General features: G+C 39.4%; 1 protein-coding gene across 4 annotated transcripts; it reads left to right on the forward strand.

Moving 5' to 3' along the window:
- The first annotated feature begins 3,113 nt into the window (after positions 1-3,113).
- Positions 3,114-20,818, forward strand: inppl1b (inositol polyphosphate phosphatase-like 1b). 4 transcript variants are annotated; one of them, XM_080900855.1, is made up of 27 exons: positions 3,119-4,970; positions 6,407-6,470; positions 8,478-8,616; positions 8,764-8,884; positions 9,316-9,456; positions 10,025-10,112; positions 10,225-10,302; positions 10,617-10,754; positions 10,905-11,019; positions 11,154-11,254; positions 11,333-11,435; positions 11,546-11,742; positions 13,063-13,180; positions 13,336-13,432; positions 13,539-13,677; positions 13,826-13,925; positions 14,092-14,180; positions 14,831-14,912; positions 15,213-15,302; positions 15,393-15,506; positions 15,588-15,676; positions 15,767-15,854; positions 16,091-16,243; positions 16,623-16,704; positions 18,021-18,807; positions 18,883-19,013; positions 20,026-20,818. In XM_080900855.1, the coding sequence occupies exons 1-27, from the start codon at positions 4,834-4,836 to the stop codon at positions 20,117-20,119; spliced, it is 3,675 nt and encodes a 1,224-aa protein (XP_080756981.1). In that variant the 5' UTR covers positions 3,119-4,833; the 3' UTR covers positions 20,120-20,818. The 4 variants fall into 4 exon arrangements, with proteins under 4 accessions (XP_080756980.1, XP_080756983.1, XP_080756981.1 ...); XM_080900856.1 differs by having other exon boundaries at positions 3,121-4,970; positions 18,898-19,013; XM_080900854.1 differs by having other exon boundaries at positions 3,114-4,970; positions 15,213-15,506.
- The last annotated feature ends 3,273 nt before the right edge of the window (positions 20,819-24,091 follow it).

The raw sequence follows: 24,091 nt of genomic DNA on the forward strand, positions 1-24,091 counted from the left end.
AATATTTCAAATAAAAAAAAACTTTGATATAATATATTTCAATTACATTTCACTCAAAATTACTGCTTCATGTTTATTGAGAGGGAAGAATTTTTTTCTTTAGGGCTTGTGTTTCTAAAGGCACCACAGTGACTAGCTTTATAATAGTTTATGTTCATACACCATTTTAAGTCTCTCTCGGTTTGTTTATTTTATTTTATTTTTTTAAACCTTTGGTTGTGTGATGTCACATACGTCCACATAAGCCCCTTATAGCTAATCTGGTGACAATTTAGGCAAGCACTTTATATAGACAGTCAGTATTGTCTCTCAAAGGGATTGCTGACTTGTCCCATTGTATTACAGCACCATGGTATTAACTACCTCTTAGCAACACAGTCTTCATCATGGTGCTAAATTTAGACAGACTTGCAGTGTTTGTTGCTAACAGTAACTCCATTAGTTCAGATGCTGAGCCAATTACATCAATTTCCAACAGTGTGAGATGCTGTCGGTGTAACCTTGAGCAAAAATTTATTGGTGCACATCATTACAATTAACATCACCGATTTTAATTATTTACACATACTGTGAACTCGTCATGTCAGGTAGGCTGACCTGTTGGCCTTATGCCACTTGTACTCCGTGCCTCCTGTGTGACCTTTAACCATGGTATTTTTAGCAGCTGCTGCTCATTAACTTAACTGAAAAGATGCTGTAACTTGAAGTGGTTGTGGCATTAGTTAGAAAGATCGCTGCTAAGATGCCTAATCATCCAAAAGGAGAGCAATTATTTGTCAACGATTTGTGATTTATAATGTGCCTTATTGGGGATTGTGTTTATTCTTAAAGTCAATCAGTCTAACAGCTATACTTTACACTGGTAGCAGTTTACATTTTTGTAAGGGCAGTTTAATTCATCCTATAGTGGAGATGATTTAGGAATACTGAGTATGCTTTTTATCAAGCTCAACTCTTGCCATTACTTGTCGTATTATTTTACAAAATATTTTGTATTTTGACTGTTATATTATTGATCCATGCAACTCTAAAGCTCATCAAGCATCTTTACCATACAGACAGACAGGGTTTCTGATTCAAGGTAAAGAGAAGGATAAAAGTCAGTTTCAAAAGCTGATTTGACTGCCAGCATTGGCAAATGAGAGCGAGCAGATGACTCTTGGAGTACATTTGCCCGTCTCTGTCTGTTTCAGTATCCTGCCCAGTCCTTGCCTTACATAAGCACAACATTTGAAAGAACTGGATAGAGTAACAGATGTGACAGAAACCAATTACCATTGCACAACAATTGTGGTTTGTTAGAATGTTATATACAAAAATCTATGACTAAACAAAGAGATTTTAGCAGGAATAATATTGAACTTGTCAGTGTTTATCATAACTTTGATTCTGGTGAAGAGCTCTTCTGGTCACTAACTTCCAGTGAATCCACCTACTCTCTCTCTCTTTGAAAAACCTAAACTAAAACTTGAGAAATTGAGCATGGCATTTCAAGTTCAAGTTCAAGTTCAAGTTCAACTTTATTGTCACTTCAACCATATACAGTTTAAAAATACACAGTGAGGCGAAACAACGTTCCTCCAGGAACCAAGGTGCTACAAGACAAGTTAGTGCAAAAAAAATATATATATATATATATAATATATCTAGTAATAATATTGTGCAAAAGAGCATTTACAGGTTGGTGTGTGTGATGGTTTGGTGGTGTAGGTCAGTGTGTTTGCGCTTGTGTTGGTTAGTCAGTCCAGTCTCAATGTTTTGAGGTATTTGAGTTAAGCTGAGTGATAATGTTAGTGTATGTGTGTGTGTGCGTGTTTATCAGTCAGTCCCTTTTTGCTGAGGAGACGGATGGCTTGTGGAAAAAAGCTGTTGCACAGTCTGGATGTGCGTGCCCGAATGCTTCGGTACCTTTTTCCAGATGGCAGGAGTGTAAAGAGTGTGTGAGAGGGGTGTGTCCAATCAGCCACAATGCTGGTGGCTTTGCGAATGCAGCGTGTGGTGTAGATGTCCTCAATAGAGGGTAGAGAGACCCCGATGATCTTCTCTGCTGTTCCCACTATCCGCTGTAGGGTCTTGCGGTCTGATATGGCACAGCTCCCAAACTTGTTTAAGTTGCTGCGCTCAGTCTGCGCTCAGTCTGGCAGCTCACTGCTAGCCCACACCAGCTGATGGCTTAGCCGATACACCGCTCTAACCTTCAACTGGAAAACCGCATATATGACACACGTACTCTTTCTTCTAGCCATATGTAAAGGCCACAAGGTGTGACATCCTTAAATTCATGAATATAAGAATAACAATCTGCTATCCTGACTGACATCCAAGAATCATGTAGTGATTCCTACCTAGTGATCTGACTCTGGGGTGGATACTGTCTCTTGAGTGGTTTTTGATTGACAACATCTGAACAACAACTGAAATGTTGTTGAAATATAATATATAGTCATTATGTTTCAAGAATTAAACATTTCATCTTATTTCATCTTATTGTCATCTTATTGTTATTAGAAAAGTGCTATGTAAGTACCAGTCAGTTTATCTTAATATCTGTTGGCCTGGCATAAAATAATGAACAGATTGCATCAGGGTGAATGATTTCTACTCACCCAGTCTGGCTTTTCTTGTAGCACAACCCACCACAGGAAGCAGAGCTTTTAGCTGCTCTGCTGCTGCTCTTGCCCTATGACAGCTGGGATAGGCTCCAGCGCCCCCCGCGACCCTGAAAGGATAAGCGGAAGCAAATGGATGGATGGATATTATTATTATTATTAAGGTTCGAAGTGTTTTAACAGTATTTGAAAAATTACCCTTATTTTTATTTATTTATTTATTTATTTTACCATATGTATGATTTGCAATCACTTTGGATTTTCATCATCAGATGAACCATCAGATCATATTTTTAAAATACCAGCCAAACCAGCAATGACATTTCAGGCACAGTTATGTAATTGTCAATCATAATTACCAAAACTAAGATAATCACAAATGAATCCCTGGTAAACATTAGCGGGTGAATTAATTGTTTCCTTGTCACCTTGGGTGTGCTAGTTAGCATATAGTGCTTCAGCTTGGCTTTTATGGTCCAGTAATATGCTGTGTAAAGCACATGGTTATTCTAAAAAGAACTGATCACAGATTGAGAGTTAGGTAGATGCATCATCAGATTGGGATGTACTTGTGTCTATTTGTTTTATGGGCTCTGTGGTTGGTGGTCAGCACATTTCTGCTGAGTAGCAAGAGGCAGAACAGTAACAGCTTCCCACAGAGTTATTCGCTCCAGCTAATGTAGTGGGAGGAACGTAGGAGGGCTGAATAATGAGTGATGCTTTAGAAGGGCAAAAATAAGAATGTTAGGGATGATCATAACCATATGGACACAGCGTTTAGCTGGGAGTGAACGAGTGAGCAATAGAGGAAGGGAAGTGAAGGGAGGGTTAGAACAAGAAAGCAGGTTGGCTGACAGAAAGAAGGGGTGAAATGCTGGCCAGAATCTGAAATGTCTGAGGATAAGGATGCTGGCAAATGAGGAAGAAATTGAAGTTAAGCCAAAGAGCTCACCGATGAGGGGAGAGCTGTGCTTTCTGTTTAGAATTTGAGGGAAGACAAAAGGCAGGGGAAAGAAGAAGAAGAAAATAAATGGGGAGGAAATAACAAAAAGGAAGCAGCATTCTGTTTCACACTCCGGTGGTGAAGCTGAGGGCCTCACAAGAATTCTCCTGGCTATGTCCGCCATCTGGAATGTCGAGTCACTTCCTCTGTCTGCCCTGTGCTCTTATGGGGTTGTCCTCTGCCTCTGTGCTCCCTCCCTCTGCTCTGACAGCACTCTGAAGAACCGCTGGAGACCACGCCAGAGCAGACGGAACCTTTCTGACGAGACACACACAGCAGCACACTCTTCCAGCATGAAAGTAAATTTCCCAGAGTAGCCTACATCCAACCAAACAAACTCCAAATGGAATCTGAGCTTGGAAGAAGGAAAGGCAACTGCAGTGATCAGCTGAACTTTTGGAGGGTGTTCCTATTCCCTTATATGGCAACAGAGCTGGGAAATCATTTGAATTAGTCTGGTTTCTGTTGCATGCCTGTCTGGTTTTAGTGCTGACTGAGTTCCATCTGGTATGTTTCTGTCTTTGCTGCCTGCGTGTTTGCCTGGGAGTGTGTAAGTGCTGTGTGTGCAGCTTGATTTGTTTATTTTGCCATTCTTGGTTCTTCTTTTCCTGTTGTTTGCATGTGGGGCTTTTGTTTTGGGACAAGAGGAGGGCTTGTGTTTGTGGTTTAGCTAGAGGCTCCGTCATTGCCTGAGGGGTGGCTGTTTCATTCAGACTCTGCACTTCTCGCTGTTTTTCTTCTACCTCCTTCTCTCTCTTTCTCCCTCCCTCACTCTGTTATGATGGTCTGTGTTTGTTGGAGCAACACACCCACCTAGGTGCAGCAACTTGCGACCAAAAACTGTAACTAGGTCTTTCTCTACACAAGGATATTACCAGATAAATGGACTGAAGGCTGTTGCTGGAGTGGACTAACCTTGCGCTCAGCTGGATATTTCTTCTTTGTGACCTCAATTCAACAGGATATGTGACCCAGAAGAAAACAACAGGAACCCAGGAAGTGCTAGCTGATAGAATTTTCTTCTTTCTGACACTTTGGTCATGAAGAAGAGGATCATGGGAAAGGCTGAAACACTAAAGTAGACCACTCAGCACACTCAGTGGCTAATGACATAGGTGACAGAGCTCCAGTGCGGTGCTATCAGAGCAAGTGTGACAGTAAACCTATGTCATCACCTCATGTGGATTATTTTTATGATCATAACTCTCAACATTGTTTGCCATGGCTACGGCAGCATGGTATCACCGTGACATCAGCCGTGTGTATGCAGAGGACTTGTTGGCACGGGCAGGGAGGGATGGCAGCTACCTAGTGAGAGACAGTGAGTCTGTGCCAGGAGCCTATGCATTATGCCTGCTGTGAGTACACACACACACACACAATTTCACATACTTAGAGAGTGAGCCGTTTGCCTCTCATAATCGAACACAATTATCTTATGGACTATACTCTTTAGGCCATAGGTGTCAAACTCTGGCCCGCGGGCCAAATTTGGCCCACAGCCTAATTACATTTGGCCCGCGAAGCCATACCAAATTACTATCAGAGCTGGCCTACTGGTATTATACAGCTAATATATATATTGTTTAGTATTAAGCTTTGCTTGTTCCATATTCAGTTTTTCAGCAAAATGTGTTTGAGTCCATAAAAAAAGATTCATTCTTATATCTGGAGGAATAAATATATTTCAATAAATATTAATGTTAGCCCGCGACTTTGTTCCAGTTTTGAATTTTGGCCCACTGTGTATTTGAGTTTGACACCCCTGCTTTAGGCGGTATATTAATAACAAGCACATTTTAAATGTGAAGCCATTGATAGTAATGCTGTATCCCTCAGAACTTAGAAGGGAAAATGCAATAATAAGTGACCCTCTGTATTAATATTGCGAAATGTATTGGAAGAAAGTCTCATTTTATTTGTTTTAGCTCACTGAAAATATCAAATTTCTCATTTATTGTTCTGTTTTTACACAAAACCAGAAATAAGTACACCTACCCATGTAAGACATTTCGATTTTGGCACATAGACCTGGCAAATATTAAGCATTTAGCTCTACAGAATGTCGTCATTTGTAAATTGATTCAGCAGCTTTTCTCATCCTGTCCTATCCATCACTTTCACCATCATCTGGCAGAAGGCAGTGAAGGAACATCTGTGGCTAAAAGTGCCTACACGCTGGGCAGACTTCACAAATACACACTCTCCAGACTAGTCAGATGGTATCGTCCAAGTAAAGTCCATCACAGGCTGTCTAACCCTAGCTCATTGCTCCCTGTTTCCCCACTTACCCCTCTTTCTTCCCTGGGGCCCCTGAAAGTGGGCAGGAGCTCCAGCGACCGCACTACGCTGACTGCTCATCAGCCAAAGCCAGATACATTCCTGAAAGCTGAGCCTGGCTGGTCACAGTGCTCCCACTTTCCCTTCATTCTTTTCTCAGTATCTCATTCACTCTTTGAAATTGCCCCCCTCCCCCCTTTTTGTACTGACCCTTTCTTCCATCACTTTCTTCATGTAATATACTGTAGCAAAACACTTTAAACCTGTTCATCTTTATATGCTGCCTGAATGTGTCTTTTGAAGTGATGGATGGAGATGATGTTCTTCTTTGGCACATTGTTGATCTGTAGTCAGTGATCTGTAAAACTACTGAGAAAATTATTGTCTTTAATACATACATGGGATCCACATGGGATCCTTAAAAAAACCTACATTTATGCACACTTTGCCTTTGAGCATTTGCCTTGTAGTATTTTGCAGTACCAATAACCACTGTAATTTTTGGTTTCTAAAGGTTCCAACGTCATGTTCACACCTATCGTATTCTTCCTGACGCAGATGGTCTTCTAGCAGTTCAGGTGAGTGCTCACTGTCACATGGCCCTGGATGCTCTTCCTGGAAAAAAGGACCCAAGTAAAAACACCACACCATACGCGTCTCAAACCTTGTCACAAACTGTGCACACGGAGGGGAGTACGACTCAAGTTAGAAGGATCAAACGTTGGTTTGTTTTTGCCTGTTGTGAGGAGAACAGGAACATGTTTGAGTTTCGTCTCTGTAAAGACTCTGTTACAACTGCAGTAACTTTGTTGTTTGAATGGCATCTCTGCCATGTGGCTGCATGCTTGCAGCATGAGCTCAGCAGCACAGAGGAGAAATTGTTTTAATGTCTCAAAGATTCCTACTCAACCCACACACTAAGTCATTGACCAATGGGTGTGCTTATTTGTCATGTGTATGTATGGGGCTGTTTGTGTTAAGCGTAATGATTCTGTTGGATGTGGGAGAGTTTAAGCCAGAGATGGTATGTGTCTGTTTTTGATGCTTCGAGCAGGCGTATTTAGTTCGCAAATGACCTGATTATTAGACTATTAAAGAACACACACAAGCACAAAGTTTGCACCAACAAAAGCACGCACTCAGTGGGTGAGTGAGAGGAATAAATATTTTTGGGGCATAAACCACAAATCATCTCTGACCTTTCTTTTTTTTATAGCAGTGTCTGCTTATTAAAGTTCAATAACAAGTTTAATAGTGATTGTCTGGCAGTTTGTTTTTTTAAGGCCGCTGACTTGGAAAATTCCTCCAGTTTCCAATAAAGACCTAAAACTCTGTTGCTATTTCAGTTGTTTTTCCACTGCCATGTGTATAAACCTTCAGTATGTATTTTCCCTCACTGGATTTGCTCCACTAACTCACTAGTCGTGCGCTTGCCTTTTTGTTTTTCCAAGAGGGCCATGGAGATATTTTGGGGCCAATTTTGTCTTTCACTGTCTTCTATTCCTTTTCATTTCTTTTTAATTGCTTTTCAAGAGACCCTTGTGGTATAAAAATACTATTTGAAGAGTTCCTGGCAAAACAGACATTTAGCTCAAGCCAAAAACTGGTTTCTCACCACAAAACGAAAACAAAAACTTCTAAAGGAGGGCACAGGAAAAGGGCACACTTGGTTTTGTGGTCTAATATGTACCATGCCATTTTGTAGAGTGTGAGTACCTATGGCAGCATCTTTTCTTTATCTTAAATTCCAATCATGCTGCTTTCAGTTACTTTAAGTTTTCCAGATTTTAGTGAAAACCTTTAGAGAAGGCTTACTTGAGCTTGTGGTTTTAATGTGTGTTGTATGAATCTAGTCATGTATTAAAGATAATTTTGAAAAGAAATTTGTTATTATGTGGTGAGGGGATTTTAGAGGGTTTTTTTATGCAGGACCACAGTGAAACAGAGAGCTAAGTGCTGCTATAGTCAGGAAATAGCTGGAAGTGATGTCATCTCTCTGTTGGGCCACAAGGGAAAGCTTTCTAAATCTCTCAGGGACACCTTTTATCACAGCAAATCATCTGCATGTGCCCTTTTCTGTCATGCAAATCAATACTTCTGCTTTGCTCTACCAAGCAAGATTTCGGAAGAGGAAAGGGGGTGGAGGTCTGGTGTGAAACATTCATTGAAAGATATGTTGTACAAATTAAAATCTACTTAGTAATTTAATTCTTTTATAACACAGTCGGGGAAGATTTTCTCTTAACAATCTTGAAATCTCATCGTTGATTCTTAACAAGTTTAAGAACTTCTCATTTCAGTGTTTGTGGATCCAAATAAGGCCTTCATATAGCAGCACATTCTTTTACATATACGTTGAAGCTATGCAGTCATATCTGTACTTCTATGCACAACCTTTTAAAAGTGAAATACTCTTTTTAATTCAAACTACTCGACAGATTTAAACAGAATTATTGCATCCCTTACCTTCTGCATTCCTTTTTTTTGGTTTTCTTCCTGTGTAGAATGAGAATTTATGCTAGGTCAAGACATTTTAAACCAGACATAAAATGAATCATCTGCTGTTGCATTTGTGTGTTTTATAGACAACACAAGGGGTGCAGGTGAATTGTTTCCGGACACTGGAGGACTTGGTGTTGGGGTATCAGCAACCCCACAAAGGCCTGGTCACTCCTCTGCTGTATCCTGTACCCCGTGATACGGACAGTGGTGACGAGAGCTCAGGTTGGATGTCACGATAAATCAGTTTTTTCTGTACCCTTTATTAACCTGCATGTTGTACACATAATAAAACATGTGGCTTTAATAGCGATGTCTAGATCCTTCACTCTGTGCTGTAATGTTCAAATGTTGTGTTTTGCGTATGCACAGATGATGAGAAGCCAACTTCTGCTCCAGCGTCTGTCGGCACAGTACCTTTCATAGGCTCCCCAGCAAAAGCAGCCCCTCGTGCCCTGTTTCTCGATAAGTTGCAAGAGCTAAACACATCCAGGTATATTTATTAATTAATTCCATTGCCAAAAATACACCTATTTCAGAGATATTCCTTGCACAGTTTATGTTATAAATTATTAGCCTTTTTTAATAAGAAGTGTCCATATTTGATATTACTGCATCACATAAAGTCACATGCATGAATGTGGTTTCTTACAAACTTATGCTGCATATTAATTTCTATTTTCACGTTAATATGATTGCATCTAATCAGCTCTTTTATTAGCTCATGCACCTGTTGGCGATCAAGCATAGCAACTATTTGCGAAGCACTTCCCTCTTTTGACTTTTTTGCCCTATTAATAAACTGTCTGCTCTGTGTTAAACCTCTGCTCTTAGCCTACTCTGTTTCTCTCATATTCAGTACAAAAAAGATGGCTTTCATGCTTTATACAATATAATCTGATTTTTTCCTTGTTTATTTAATAGTACTGCAGGTGATGTGATTGGCCTGTTGAATGACTACCTCTTCAGTGAGCTTCCTCTTGACATTGAGAATGTGCATAAAGGGGCAACAACACTATGCCACCTCAAACGCACTCTGGGTGCTGCCTGCCAAGGCCTCAACAGGTTAGCATAATTTCACACTTGATTTCAGTGCTGAGCTTTTGACCAGTTGTAGCAGCCTGCAGTGTACGGATTGTTATTGCCACACACAAGGTGTCATTGTTTGCTATATGCAGGATATATACTAGTTCACCTGCAATAGACTTTTAATTTTTGATTCACTTCTTTAAAATTTACGTATGTTTGAGACTGATTAGGAAAGCATGATGGTAAAGTCATTAGCACTATTGCCTCACAAGGAGGTTCTGGGTTTGAATCTATCGCAGGTCCACTGAGGTCTTTCTGTGGAGTTCATATCTTCTTCTTGTACCTGTGTGGGTGCTCTTGTGGTAAACCAGCTTTCTCCTGCAGTTCATAGATATTATTATTATTCTAATGTTAAATTGTCTACAGGTGTGATTTTGAGACTGAGCGATGTTACTCTCTGTTAGCCCTGTGATAGACATTCCCAGGGTTTACCTCACCTTTCGGGATAGGCTCCAGCTTCCTCATGACCCTGAATTGGATAAGAAGTTAGGAATAACAGATGAATAATGGGTAAATTAAAATTGTGCATTTATTTATTCAACAGTGAGATTGATCTGACTCTCTCAAGTCTGGAGACCCTGGCCAAAGTCTTTGACCATCCTAGCTGCTCCTTAACACCCCTCAAGGCACAGGTACAATACAAACTATATATTATGTTTTTTTTTTCTTAACATTATGCACTAAATGTAGTAGACATCCATATAGACAAACTAATTGAGTGCTTTTTTTTTAATTGTTAACAAGGGTTCAGAGATGGATATAGAGAACCTGTTGTGTAAGATCTCAGCTTTGGTCAGTCTCCTTTCTTCTTTGGAGAAAAAGGTACGTTTACGATGAAAATAAAACTTCTGCTGTGGAGCTGAAAAAGGTCTAACACTCGAAAACTCATTCATATACTTCTTACATGGGCAATAAAGCTACATAACTTAGAATTAAAAGTCTTTAACAAACTACCAGGCAGCTCTTTTTGTTAGTCTTTATCCTTTCCAAAGTTTACCTTTAGTCATAGCGTTCAGTTAAGTGATGATAAAGTGTTAATAATTATACATAAATTAAAACAACCCCCTTTTTTTTCCCTGATAGACAGCACAAGTTATACATTGCAACAATGCATTTGATATCATTTTCCCATAAAGGTATTAAAAGCTTTACAAGATGCTGTGACTAATCACAACCTGGCAGTGCAGCCCAACCCACCCCCTCCTGAACCATCACCGACCTGTGTAACCCCCGCAAAGAGCAATGCCCGGCAGCTGCCAGTCTACTCCTTTCAGGTAAACTAGAGTGAGAAAAAGCCTCAAGTTTTACTACAATCAAAAATCTATAGTCTGTTCTTCACTTACATGCCATCTTTTAAAGAGATGACTGAAAGCAAGACAAATGAACTCATCTCTGACCTTAAATGTACTGATGTCTTTTTTCAGGTGAAGATGTTGAGGTATGGCAGACAAACTGTTTCTGTGGATGTGGACGCAGGAGTGTTGCTTTTTGACAAGAAGACTGGCTCATTTGGTATAGAAAGAGTCTCACATGACAGAAGTAAGGAAATCTTTGCTTTGTTTCCTAGCTATTTACAGTGGCTAAAACGTATCTCTTCAAAGCAAAAATATTGTTTAATAATTATTATATGTATGTATTACTTTATTATTTTCCGTTTTTTCCCTCTTTATCAGTCCTTCAGATTGTCAAGTTTCAGAGCAGTCCAGCCAAGGTACGCATGATGGTTGACAGCCACCACAGCACACCGCGGGAGATGACGTTTGAGAGTGCACGGGTAAGGCGCGATACTGAAGTTTTTCATTTACTGGAATCTGCTGTTTCTCTCATCATAACTCACTGTCATTTCTTTTAGAAATGCGATGCGTTCTGCCAGCTCCTCCAGCTGATGAAAACCAGGCACTCTCAGCGGAGTGAACCTGATGTGATCTCCGTTTTTGTTGGCACCTGGAATATGGGTAAACATTAAAACACAATGGGAGTCTTTTTTTCACAGCCAGACAACATTGTGCTGAGTTATTGTTAGGTGATCTTTTTAACTCTGACTTCTTCTGTTTTAATTGTGCAGGTGGCTCCCCTCCTCCTCGAAGTCTACAGTCGTGGGTGACCTGCTGCGGTCTGGGACACACCCCTGATGACTCAACCGCCTTGCTTCCTCATGACATCTATGCCTTAGGGACTCAGGAAAACCCCCAGGGGGAAAGAGAGTGGACAGATCACATCAAAGCAACCCTTCGCAGCTATACTCACATTGATTTCAAACAAGTAGGTGTCCTTTTCTCAATTTTCTTCTCAGCTGAATTCTGTGATTCCCATGGCTAAATATGGAGTAAATTAATCTAAATCCATCACATGTAAATGTAGAGAGATGGGTTGTTAAATGCATGTTAAATCATCCAGATAAGCAAATCCCAAAAAGCTGATTTTGTTCATCTGTTCATCAGTGACTTCTTCAGTCTAAGAGAAGTCACTTGGATGATCAAAGAAATGTTTCACCCACTGAAAACGCTACATCCAGATGAATTAAATAAGAGGTTGATTGAATTTATACATCAAAGTTTGTTAATTGTCATAGAAATGTAATAATTACTTCAACAATCAGAGGCAAGGTCCACTAATAGGATAAAGTGAGGAGCTTTATTTCACAGTCAGCTCATGAGTTGTTCTGCACAACAGCATTTTAATTGTCTTTTATTTATTATTTACATACATAACATCACATTATGTTCATGTCCTGCAGCTTTGGATTTATATAATTACATTATTAAAACTAAATTTAAAAAAATGTTTTTAATACCGAATTTCAGTTTTCCAAATGCTCCTTACAGAATTCATTCAGTCCACGTTCATACCTCTAAAAGAATCATCCAGCTATTAAAACATTTATCTTTACACAGCCCAAAATCTCCACATATTTAATTTTATATTATTCTGTTTGACTTTTTTTTTTACAAACGGTGAGTTCATGCGCTATAATACCTTTGATCTGACCAGAAGTATTTCAAAAATGAGGCTTACCTTAAAAAAAAGATCAACATTAGTCCTACAGTTTACTTTACAGGTTAAATGAATATCAATATCAATCTTTTGCCATGTTCTACAATTGGGTCACCTCTGTCATTAAAGTTTAATTTTAAGCTCATGTAAATCAGTGCTTTATTCTTCTTATAGCATATACAATTAAAACAATAACACTTTAGAATTTTAAAGGGCAATAACACTTATGTGAAAGCCCAAATATTAATATATATGCATGACTAAGTGCATGTCTGTGGGTTCTCAGTCATCCAGGTCATTTTAGTCTAAGGAGCTTAGAAAGAAAAGCGTCTGGACTTCTTTAAGTTGCTTCTTCGGTTCTGAAGTCCAGAGCTTTTCTTTCTAAGCTCCTTAGATGACGAAGTGCATGGGAACACACATTTTGTCTCATGCAGTAAAAATGTTTAAACGGGAACATTTTTAACAACAACACACTCTAAAAATAAAGCATTTCATTCCAGAGTTTGCCTTTTTGGAAACCGTTAAATAATTGTTTTGACTGGTTGGAAACAAAAATGCAGTATTACAATGTGGGGTATTGTCCTGTAGGTGGCAGTGCAGTCCCTCTGGAATATAAGGCTGGCCGTGTTTGTAAAGCCTGAGCATGAGAGTCGCATCAGCCATGTGAACACAGCCAACGTGAAGACTGGCTTGGGGAACACATTGGGTAGGCTGCTCTGCATGATCTCACCATCACAAGTGCACACAAAGCAAATTCAGTAAATATACAGCAAGACCCCCCAAACTCTGTGCATGATTGTTGATAGGACAAGATGTTTCATTAACCTGTAGATTTAAGGTTGACTGCTTCTATTGTTTCAGGTAACAAGGGAGCTGTTGGGGTCTCCTTCCACTTCAATGGAACGTCCTTTGGGTTCGTCAATTGCCACCTGACGTCTGGAAGCGATAAAGTCCTGAGGTGCATTCTCCAAATGTGTTTAGAAATTTTGTGTGCTCTGGTCGTTTCTTGCTCTTCAAAAAAAAACCTTTTTATTTTGTTGTATCTCTTTTTGTTTAATGTCCAGGAGGAACCAGAACTTTGTGGACATCCTCAGGCTGCTGTCTCTGGGTGACAAACAGCTCTTTGCTTTTGACATAAGCCTGCGGTTCACCCATCTCTTCTGGTGTGGAGACCTCAACTACAGGCTTGACCTGGACGTACAGGTCAGACTGACACTGCTTATTTCCTTGTTCTCCTGTTTCTTAACATACTGAGTGACTTAGCACACTTGAAGATTTTCCTAATAGTACATGTGAAATAACAATTATTTGTGACATCCTATACACTGATGTCACTGCTTACTAACTCCAGGACATCCTGAAGCATGTATCCAAAAGGGAATTTGAGGAGCTAATGTGTGCCGACCAGCTGACCCAAGAGAGACACAAAAGGAAAGCCTTTCTCTATTTCAGTGAGTTTCAGTTTTGCCTTGTTTTATATTGAAAGTCCAGTATTATATCTGCACGCATTGTGAAAAATGCTGAAATGCAATTTCCTAAATAGCAACAGTATGATCTCATTATGTGCCACACTGACTTTTCTTATTCTTCTCACTTTCTTTATTTATCATGGTTAAGAGGAAGAGAAGATAGCATTTCCACCCACCTATCGGTATGAACGTGGCTCTAGAGATTGCTACCTATGGCAAAAGTACAAGACCTCAGGGGTGAGCTTGCTTTCTTTTTTCTTTCTTTCTGAAAAACAAGGAAATGTATAAAAAAAACAATGCACAACAGATTACACATCCCGAAAATAAAAACAATATTTACACCTGAATAGTTCACAAAAATTGGGGTAACTTTTAAAGTGGCATGTTGCAAGAAGTCTCATTGTCTGTGGTTGCCGGTGGTTGTTACTTCATTCTGGAACTGGATTAGCACATGTGCCTCACATGAAGCTGACTTTTTGTTTCACTGTGTATTTTTTTTTTTTTTTTGAGAATGAAAAGATGTAGTAAAAGTGTGTGCAAACAATAATCACCAATCTTTTCAGGGCTGGATCCAAATCACCCCAAAAATCAAATTTAAATCATTCAAGTAAATATACAGTAAATATACAGTCATTAAGACGAGTTATTTGTTACTTTTTTGTAACTTAATCCTCTTTAAAGGGTCGGAAGTGCTTCGGTGATTGACACTAGCTGACCCACTCTCTAAAAATAGGAGGCTAAGCGTTAAACTCATTTCTAGAACATGAATGTTTGGCATAACAGAAATCCTTCAGAGCACACGCTATGAATACGTATTTGAATTTCATTTTTACGCAGACCAATACAATGCACTGTTGATTATTTTATGGCTAAATGCATTCCTGTAGGTGCGAGTCAATGTACCATCATGGTGTGACAGGATTCTGTTCAAGTCCTACCCAGAGACGCACATCACCTGCACTGCATACGGTAAGCCGTGCAGACTGCTGCGGTAATGACCAGTCACCTATCGCCCAATAAAATGAACTTACTCGGTTGTGGGCCATTATGAAAGCAACGGTCATTTCCTCTCTTTAAGCCACACTTCTATTTTGACAAACTCAAGCAAACTGTTGAAACAAAACAGATACTGGATATTATTTTGACACACTCCTTCAAATATGATTAACAGCTCATGTGCTTTACCACAAAGTCATGTTGCTGTAGCAACAGCACACAGAGATATTTAGTGCGGCTTTTTAAATTGTGTAATATATTATCTCTTACTAGGTTGCACAGATGACATCTTCACAAGTGATCATTCACCTGTTTTTGCCACATATCAAGTGGGAGTGACATCACAGTCCACCTCCAAAACAGGTGCTGTCATGGTTGTTGTCCCTTTGGACATAAGCACTTTGACAGAATGTCTTCGTGAAATTAACAGTACAGTATTTTCAATTCAAACAGATTCAAATTCCAGCACGGAGAGGGCCTGGATTATTCTCGAAGGTATTGAGGCGATTGTGAAGACGGCGAGCAAGGCAAAGTTCTTCATTGAATTTCATTCTTTGTGCCTTGAAGGTATGGTTTCATATCAGTAAGTGAATTTTTTGTGAAGCATTATGCACCAGAGTCGTTTATCTTTAGTATTTCTCTTTGCAGAGACGCGACGTTCAAGTGAGAATGACTCACAGAGCTGTGACGTTCCTGGGTTTCTCAAACTCGCCTGGTCCTTCAAACAACTACCAAAGGTCAGGCATTCATACAGAGAAGTGGCTAAAATATAACTCATCTATTTATTATTTTTTTAACTTGTGTTTCACTTGTGTGTCCTATTATAGCTCCTTCCAATTATGTCTGAGATGGATCATCTTCAAGATCAACACATGCTGCTGTCTGTGAAGTCATGTGATGGGTTTGAATCATACGGTTGGTCGCTGAGCAAGTTTGTCCCTTCATGACTGTAGCATTGCTAACCAGTGCCTTCAAAGACCCAACTATGTTAAAACACAATGCAATAGTGTTTTTTATTAAATTTACTATATTCTTATCCATACTAATACTTCCTTTATTTGGCTTTGCAAACATCTCGTGTCAAATCTCATACATAAACAAAGTTTTACTTGATCTAACGAGCATTTTTATAAAAAATATCTTTGCCATAGGTGAATGCTGTGTGGCTTTGCGCTCCGTCACCGGTGCATCTGACCAGTTTGAGACTTTTCTGAGTCACCGAGGTGAGGAAATGGGCTCCATACGCGGACGTGTCAGAGTTCATGTGCCCAAGGACAAGCAAGCAACGCGGGAGAAGATCTATGGTGGGTCACATGAAACTGGTCTTCTTTTAACCTCTGCCTTGCTTGCACTATCACTTCCCACTAAACCTTCATCTCCATCCTCTGTCACTTTCTTTGACTCCTGTGAGTTTCACATTGCTTCCTCTATTTGGTTCCTCAATGATCCCTGGCTTGGCTTTACACTTGCTGGTATCTATCGGCTGCTTCCTCTTTTGGCTCCCGATTGACTGACCAGATGCATCCTGAGACAGGACAGATGGGTATTATGCCATCAGGTCAGGCACAACACACACAACAACAACAGCCTTTGGCCTAATCACCCCAAACAGACTTAGTTTTGTAAGTCCATTTTGTATACTAGAAAATGAGATTTTCATTTCCTGTGATTTGACTTTTCCAGAGTGCTTCAGTATTGAGAAAGATCATAAAGGCTCTGGTAGGGGACACATGTCTCCTGCAGTGACACGGATCCCTGTAACCAGGTGAGGACAGCGTCATTTGTCAAGAAAAGGGGCTCGGTGACATTTTCTGGGACAGACGTTGTACAAATGATTAGTGGATGTGAGCACATTTTGTCTATATTTTTCCATACTATCATGCTTACATTTAGATTCACATTCCACTGTATACACTTATTTTAGAGAATTGTATGAGAGAAATTTGTTTCCCATCTAACTGGCATAGATGCTGAAATGTACTACTTTAATTACTTTAATCTGAATGTCTGAAAACTTACGTTTCCCAATCTCTGGCATCTGATGGCACAAATTTCCCAAGACTAGAATACATTTTTGGCATTTTAAAGTGCAGCATCATTGAGAAACTTTGCTGGTTAGTTAAATACATGCAGATGGGCTTTTCTTGTTGAAGGCATTGTGATATGGAAGCCATATATCTTTAGTTGCCTCTGTCAGAAACTATTAGAAACTGCTGTGCAGGGCTTTGGCTGGGATTACACTTGCTTTCAGACATAGATGCCATCTAACATCACGACCAAATTGTTAATCTCGTGCTTTTTCCAAGTTTGAAGTCTGCTTGGATGAATTATGTGTAGTTTGTGGTATGTAGAGTAAGGTGTGTGTAAGTAAGCTTTTACGGGCACTACAAATGCTGGTGCTTTAGTTACTGCGGCCCTTTACATGTGATCCACCGGAATATGACTCAATGATGATATCTTGTGCCTATGCTACATTCTGTGAAAAATGCACTAGTCCTTAATGTAGACTCCAGGTGGAAAATATAAAACTAATGACTATGTGAATGTAGTGTCTGCAGCTGTCTGCGTACATGCCTGTAAGTGAGCACAATCCTGGCTTAAACACAGAGCCAACATTGTTGGAGATGTGGAAACTATAAAAACAATTGTGGGTAATTACTGTAATTAATATGAATTAAAAATATAAAATGCTTTATTCTTTGTCAGTTTGGTTAGATTTGTTTACACATTAAGCATGAAAAGATAGTGACGCGTTGGTTTATTAAACCAGTACCTCTTCTTTGATGTTTGCATGGCATCCTTATATGATTCAGTTGCTTTCACAAAGTATACAGTAATACCTCATCTGAACTTCTTGAATCTTGCTCCAGCCAACCTTTTATCGATGTTATAATAATAAAAACAAAGCTTATTTTAACTGAAAGGAGCTAACTCATTCTGGGAACTAATTGAAATGAAACTGAAACAAAACTCTAAGAAATATTAGAAAGTTGTGTGGCTAATGAGTGAGAATTGAGGATGACAGTAACTTTTGTATGTGGTTGAGTTTGCTTAATTCAGGGCTTTTTTAATTCATTGCAGGTCCTCAGCTGCTCCCGCCAAACTAAATCCAAGCAGCTACACCAATCCCGCTTACTACATCTTTGAAGGCGTGTCCGTGCCACATAGGGTGGAAGATGCGCTTCCCCATCGAAGGGATCCTCAGGTGATCTGGTCTGGTAATGAGGCTTTGCAGCTCCCAAAAGTCTCAGGGAGGCATAGCTTTGACAGCAGACCTGGCCGCAGATCAGACTTTACAGAAATTGAAATTCCAGCCATGCTGTCCCAGTATTTGACAACCAGTGACCTTCATGCATCCCAATCCCACTCTTCTTATCAACTCTTTCCAGCCAAAACCCCATCTCCCATTCCTCCACCATCACGTAAAGCCATTTCACATTGCCAAGAACAGACTTCACCACCCACAGGCAAATATCAAAGTAAAAATATTGTTCAGGACTCCCTACAGCCTGAAGTCAGTGTAAAGAACTTGTATATGAATCACTCAGCAATCATGAGGGAAAAGGTGAGAAGGGATCAACATCAGCTTCTTCCAGAAAGGACCAACCCTATCAAAGCAGCTAAGACACCATCAGCTCTCCCCTACACTCGCACACACTGTCAGGCCACTGCTTCCTGGATAGTGGATCATCAGCCCCCTGGACCTACAGGAGACAACTCACTCACTGCTTTGCAAATTGCCAAGTCCCTCAGCGAAGTCGACTTTTTCCCCATAGAGCAGAGAGGCCCATCTATACCCTACCAGAGGACAAATTATAGAAATGGCCCTTCCATGCATGGAGATAGAGGATGCAGCTGGGAGAAAGAGGTAGGCGTAATCTTGTTTTCAAAGACAAAGCTATAAGTTCTGAGTTTTGTTAACCAAATAAATAATTCAATATAGTTTATCTCATTGCAGGTGTCGACCCTGCAAGGCGCACCAGAGACTGTGCAGGAACTTCTTAGTACTCTGGGCCTTCAAAAATACACCCTGGGACTTAGCCTCAATGGTTGGGATGATCTGGATTATTTCAGGTAACATTAATTTAGATATTTATGTAAGATCATTATGAGTATAACACCAGTGTATCTGTCCTGGAGTGACTCCATGGATAACTTTATTCTCTGTTTTTGCTTTTTTCTATTTATTTTTTGTCTCTTAATCTCTTAATTCCTGTGGCCAATGACTACAATCACGCAGACCTAAACATTTGAGAATGCCACACACAAATTCACCATCTGCTCGTTCTTCACAGACACAGTTTGAAAAAGGACAACAACACACAAACATACTGTTAGTTTATCCTCATAGCTGTCCAGTTTCCAGAACAGTACTTTAAATGCTTGATTGCCTGTATGTGGTACATTTAGGGGAAATGTGTAAATTCAAAACAAAACACTTTCAATTTTTCCAAACACGCTTTGATAAACAATTATAAACATAGGAAGAAGTAGAAAAAAGCTCATGTGAGTGAAAGGTCATTTCAACACACTTTTCTGGGAGGCAACAATGAGCAGTGAAGAGGAACTAAGGGGATCTTTTCTGAAACATTGTAGTTGCTTCTTGGAAACATATAGGCCACTTTAATGTAAACTCATATGTCATATCTCAACACTGGTACCACTGAATCGTGTTTTTCCCCCACTACTTTCGATCTTGCTTGTCTTTTTTCTTCACAATGAAACTTGGTTTCTGTGAAATCTGCACATGCGAAATGCATAATACAAACATTATGACATTCTTACTTAATTTTTATGAACATGTGATTTCTTGTTTGCGTCACAGTTGTTTCTTCTTTCAGTTGCACTGTAGGAATCTTATCCCAGAAGGAGATTTTGTAACTAAATAAAACTTTTGTATGAGACTTTTTTGATATTATCTATGACTCAACAGCTTTGCGGTAACTTCAGATAGAGTGCAAACTAACAGTGGATGCACATTAGAACCTGATCTTTTCATTACTGGTTAAAAAGAAGGAAAAACTGTGAGCAAGTATGACGATGTGTGTCCGATGCTGGAATATTAAATGTATCTTTAACTCTACAGTGGCATCACTGAGGAGGATCTGTGCGCTGCAGGAGTAATGAACGCTTCACACCGACGCAGGATTCTCGAGAATCTGCCCAGGACCTGGAACTGAAATAGAGAAACGGGCAACATTAATGGTACAAAATATCATAATTCACTCAGTTACAACTGGAAGAACTGTTAGAAGTAAAAGTAAGACAGGCTGCCAGCTGGACATTACTACAGCCCTGTCAACTTTTCATTTATCACATCAGTACTGTAACAATAGATTGTGTGTGTCAACACAGCAAAGAGAACACAGGAAGCATGCGTTGCACAATCTGCTTGATTCTTCCATCCATGTTGCCAGAGCGTGATGTTATCCATGGAAGTCCTTGGTAGGCATTTCTCATTACTGACGCGTATACAAATATTGCTTTGTGGTATTAAGGTCTCATTGATTTTACTGTCAGTGAATTCTAAATGACTATAATATTATAGTCTTTCAATTGCCAGTGTTCATAAAAAGTTATTGTTTTATTTTCCACTTCCATCCCTTCTGCTGTCTGTTTCCATTACACTGCTATTAATGAGCCTGGGCCTGAGCTTTTAAAAGCATCTCTATTAAACCCACGAAGCATAAAATCTATCTGTATCTACTGGAAGTTCATTTGGAAAGCTGATACAAAAAAGGCCTGCCATATGTCATTTTGTTTACTGTCCTATACTGTTATTATCCTGCCGCTTAATCTGTAATATGCCCACTGTGCATGGTTCATGCAGTTTTTATAAAGTGGATAAAGCAACTCTTGACTATCACCAAGCAATTGCATGTCATTTCATGCCGTCAGACAGTTGCTTCCATTGCCGTCCATTGCACAGATCATGGTGTGTTATCTTACTTGAATGCTGTCTGATATAGCCTACTTAATGGCCTAGTACTGAAGTGCACAGGGGTTATTGCAGTCAAAATCATCTACTACAAGTATAGAATATGTAAAATCAGATATACAACCAAATTTCCTTTACAATGACCTTATATTAATGTGTGCAGTGGAAGATTTATTCTTTAGTGATGCCATGATAATGGACTTTGATAAAGTCTAAGCCAAACAGATGATTCCGTCTTATATCCTGAGGGACATTGTACAAATTGTACGAATGCCTTTTTTTTTCTTTTGGTTTTTTGTTTGTTAAGCTACTTAACACTCACCTGTGAAATATTCAAGCAAAGGCACTTAATTCAAGGAAGTAACCACTGTTGCGCCTAAACAGAATATTTTAGCAAAGAAACAATTTGAAATTGTTACTAGCAGCCTGCCTCAAAAACACATAATTTGTTCTGATTTCAGATAACACAGTTTCATTACCAAGGTGATTCACAAAAAGCTGTTAGCTGAAAACTTTGCATTTCGCAACATAGTGTTCAGTGTGTACTTGAGAAAACTGACAGATGGACCATATCTGAAAGTCATATCCTTAGGAAACAGGAAAAAAAAACAAGAAAAGGCCTGACAGAGGACCTAAGATATGCATCTGGACCTTCTTGTGGATCTGTCTAATGTTTGCCAAAACCTAAACAGAAATGGTCTCAGTGGAAGGATGTCTGTCAGGAAGCCATTCCTAAGAAAGGGAAACAGCAAGAAAAGGCTGGCATATGCCAAATTATACAAGAACTGAACCAAAAATATGTGGCAGCAGATTTTGCAGAATGATAAATCCAAATGTGAAAATTTTCTGTCAAATCATTGTCAGTATAGGGGTCAGGAGAGAGGAACAGCACATATGACCAGATTTGTTATCTTGACACAGAACGGAACAACGTCCTTCAAGAAGCCTGGAGAACTATTCCTGAAGACTACTTAAGAGAAATAACAAGAAAGCTTGTCTAAGAGTTCAAGCTGTTTTGAAGAATAAAGGTGGTCATACCAAATATCGCCTTTCAAGCTTGTTAGAATCCTACAAACTCAGATGTTGTCTTACACATCGTATTGCCATGAAAGGTTGCACATGTTTCACTATGGTAAATAGCTGCAGCTATTTTCAATTTTCCCAGCAAATGATCAAGAAATGATCTTTAGCACAGCACTTCACATCAGATACGTCCGTACAGACTGAAATTATGCCCAAAACATATGAGAGTTGCTTTTGCCAGCTCACCTATAATGACACATTATGAGGTAAAATGATACATTACAGCAGAAAGAGGTGAGACAACTGTGAAGCTGACTCAGAAGCAACAAATAATCCCCGGCGTGTGAATGTTTTTCAGGTTTTAACAGTTGCATTCATTTGAGGTAGTTACTTATTCCAGTACGGCCAAACACATGTACTAACAGCAGGCATGTGTCAGTCACCACTAAGTCAGTGACCTACTAATTGTAGTGATGTCATCACCAGAGGAGTGCTGGTAAGTTCAAAGTATGAAACAGCTGGCTTTAGCTGTAAAACAAGTTTTTTTTTAAAGTCACATGCTTTGCTGTATATGGATGATTTAAGCTGACATACAAAAAACTGCCACTTAGCAGACAGCAGCATAACAGAGTAAAGAAAGAAAAAGAAACCCACGTTACATTTATAAGATATCTAAACTACTCTCATGACTATGCAGTAAAAATGAGGCTGCCACCAATTAACGTAGTTTAGCACAAAGGTGTGTGCGTGTTTGTTGTCTGCCAGCCTCATGAAGTGTTAACAAGACTTCAGCCAAGAAATAACCTAACATAAACCACTAGTGTTATAATGTCAGAGAGTTCTTCGCTTTAGTACTACGTGGAATAAACAAACAAAGCTTCGTTACTGATCTTTAAATCTTCTGGGTTTTGTTATCTTTGAATACAGGAAGTCTAGTTGCTTTGTCCTGTCTGGTCTTTATGCTGAAATATTTTTTTTTTGCAGTACACGTATGAAAATATGATCGCTTTTCTCATCTGGTTGTTAGTAAGAAAATGACTGTGTTTTTCAAGAATTTTCTTGCAGTCTGATGCGTTAACATCTCACGTGTCCATTGACACTTAACTGACTGATAAGGAGCTTGCTCTGTTAGTGGCCCACTCACATTCCAGACATTTAAATCACCCAAACTCTTCTGTACACAGAAACTCTGCACTGCTACCAACAAGATGACCTTCCCGCATGGAGACACATTCACCAGGAAGCTGACCCGCGCACACACGCACAATCAAACATGGTTACTGTGTCTTTGACATATTAACCTTTGGGTGAAGAACAACAGTTTCTATTTGAGAGGGTTCTGCTTTCATGTAAATTAATTCTCATTTCCCCTAAAAGATCTTTAACTGGCTTAAAAAAAAATTCAGTTTGATGCTCTTTTGTCAAAGTATAACTGACTCCTCTTTAAAATCAGACAACTGTACTATGCAAGGAGATCGTCTCTCTGCATATCACCTGAGTCAAGGAGCATGCTCTGTCTGGACTATCTGGGAACAGATCATAAAATGGCGATTAATATAATAGCAAAATATCTTTGCTATTATCTCTGTTATTGCAATACAGTATCTTATCTTGTGATATTCAGTGTGTGGATCATCCAAACTTTGGTTTAGGAACTTTGCCTCATTTCATCTTACTTTATTGCCTGTCTCCAACAGCATTATTGGACAACTTACCTGCTTTTATTTCTTTATGATCCAGCTATCATTACACGCCCTAACAATCTTGTTTGGCCCAGAATGCAGTGGAGAGGAATAACTTAATCCCTAACAACTCAAGGAAGATACACCGCTATAAAGTCGTGACTCCTCTGACAGATGGGCTGTTCAAATATTATCTCCTATAACATTTCAGTATTGACTGCTATAAAGTTTTGACATGGGAATGAGTCTCATCTCAGACATACAATGCCAGCAGTGGAAGAATTACTGAGCTGTTTTACTAAAGATCAAGTGGCAGTATGACAGTGGAGAAATACTACATTACAAAGTTAACTCCTACAAGCGTCTGTTTTCAAAATTAGAAGTAAAATGTACAAAAAAAATAAAATGTAAAGAACTACAGTGTTAAAGGGCAAGGCTATTCTGTGTTGTGGAAGGTATATAAGCATTAGCCTAGTACTTTTGCGAGATCCCATGTTGCTTTTGCGAGA

This window comes from Rhamphochromis sp. 'chilingali', assembly GCF_963969265.1.
Source record: "Rhamphochromis sp. 'chilingali' genome assembly, chromosome: 13".
NCBI classification, from domain to species: Eukaryota; Metazoa; Chordata; class Actinopteri; order Cichliformes; family Cichlidae; genus Rhamphochromis; species Rhamphochromis sp. 'chilingali'.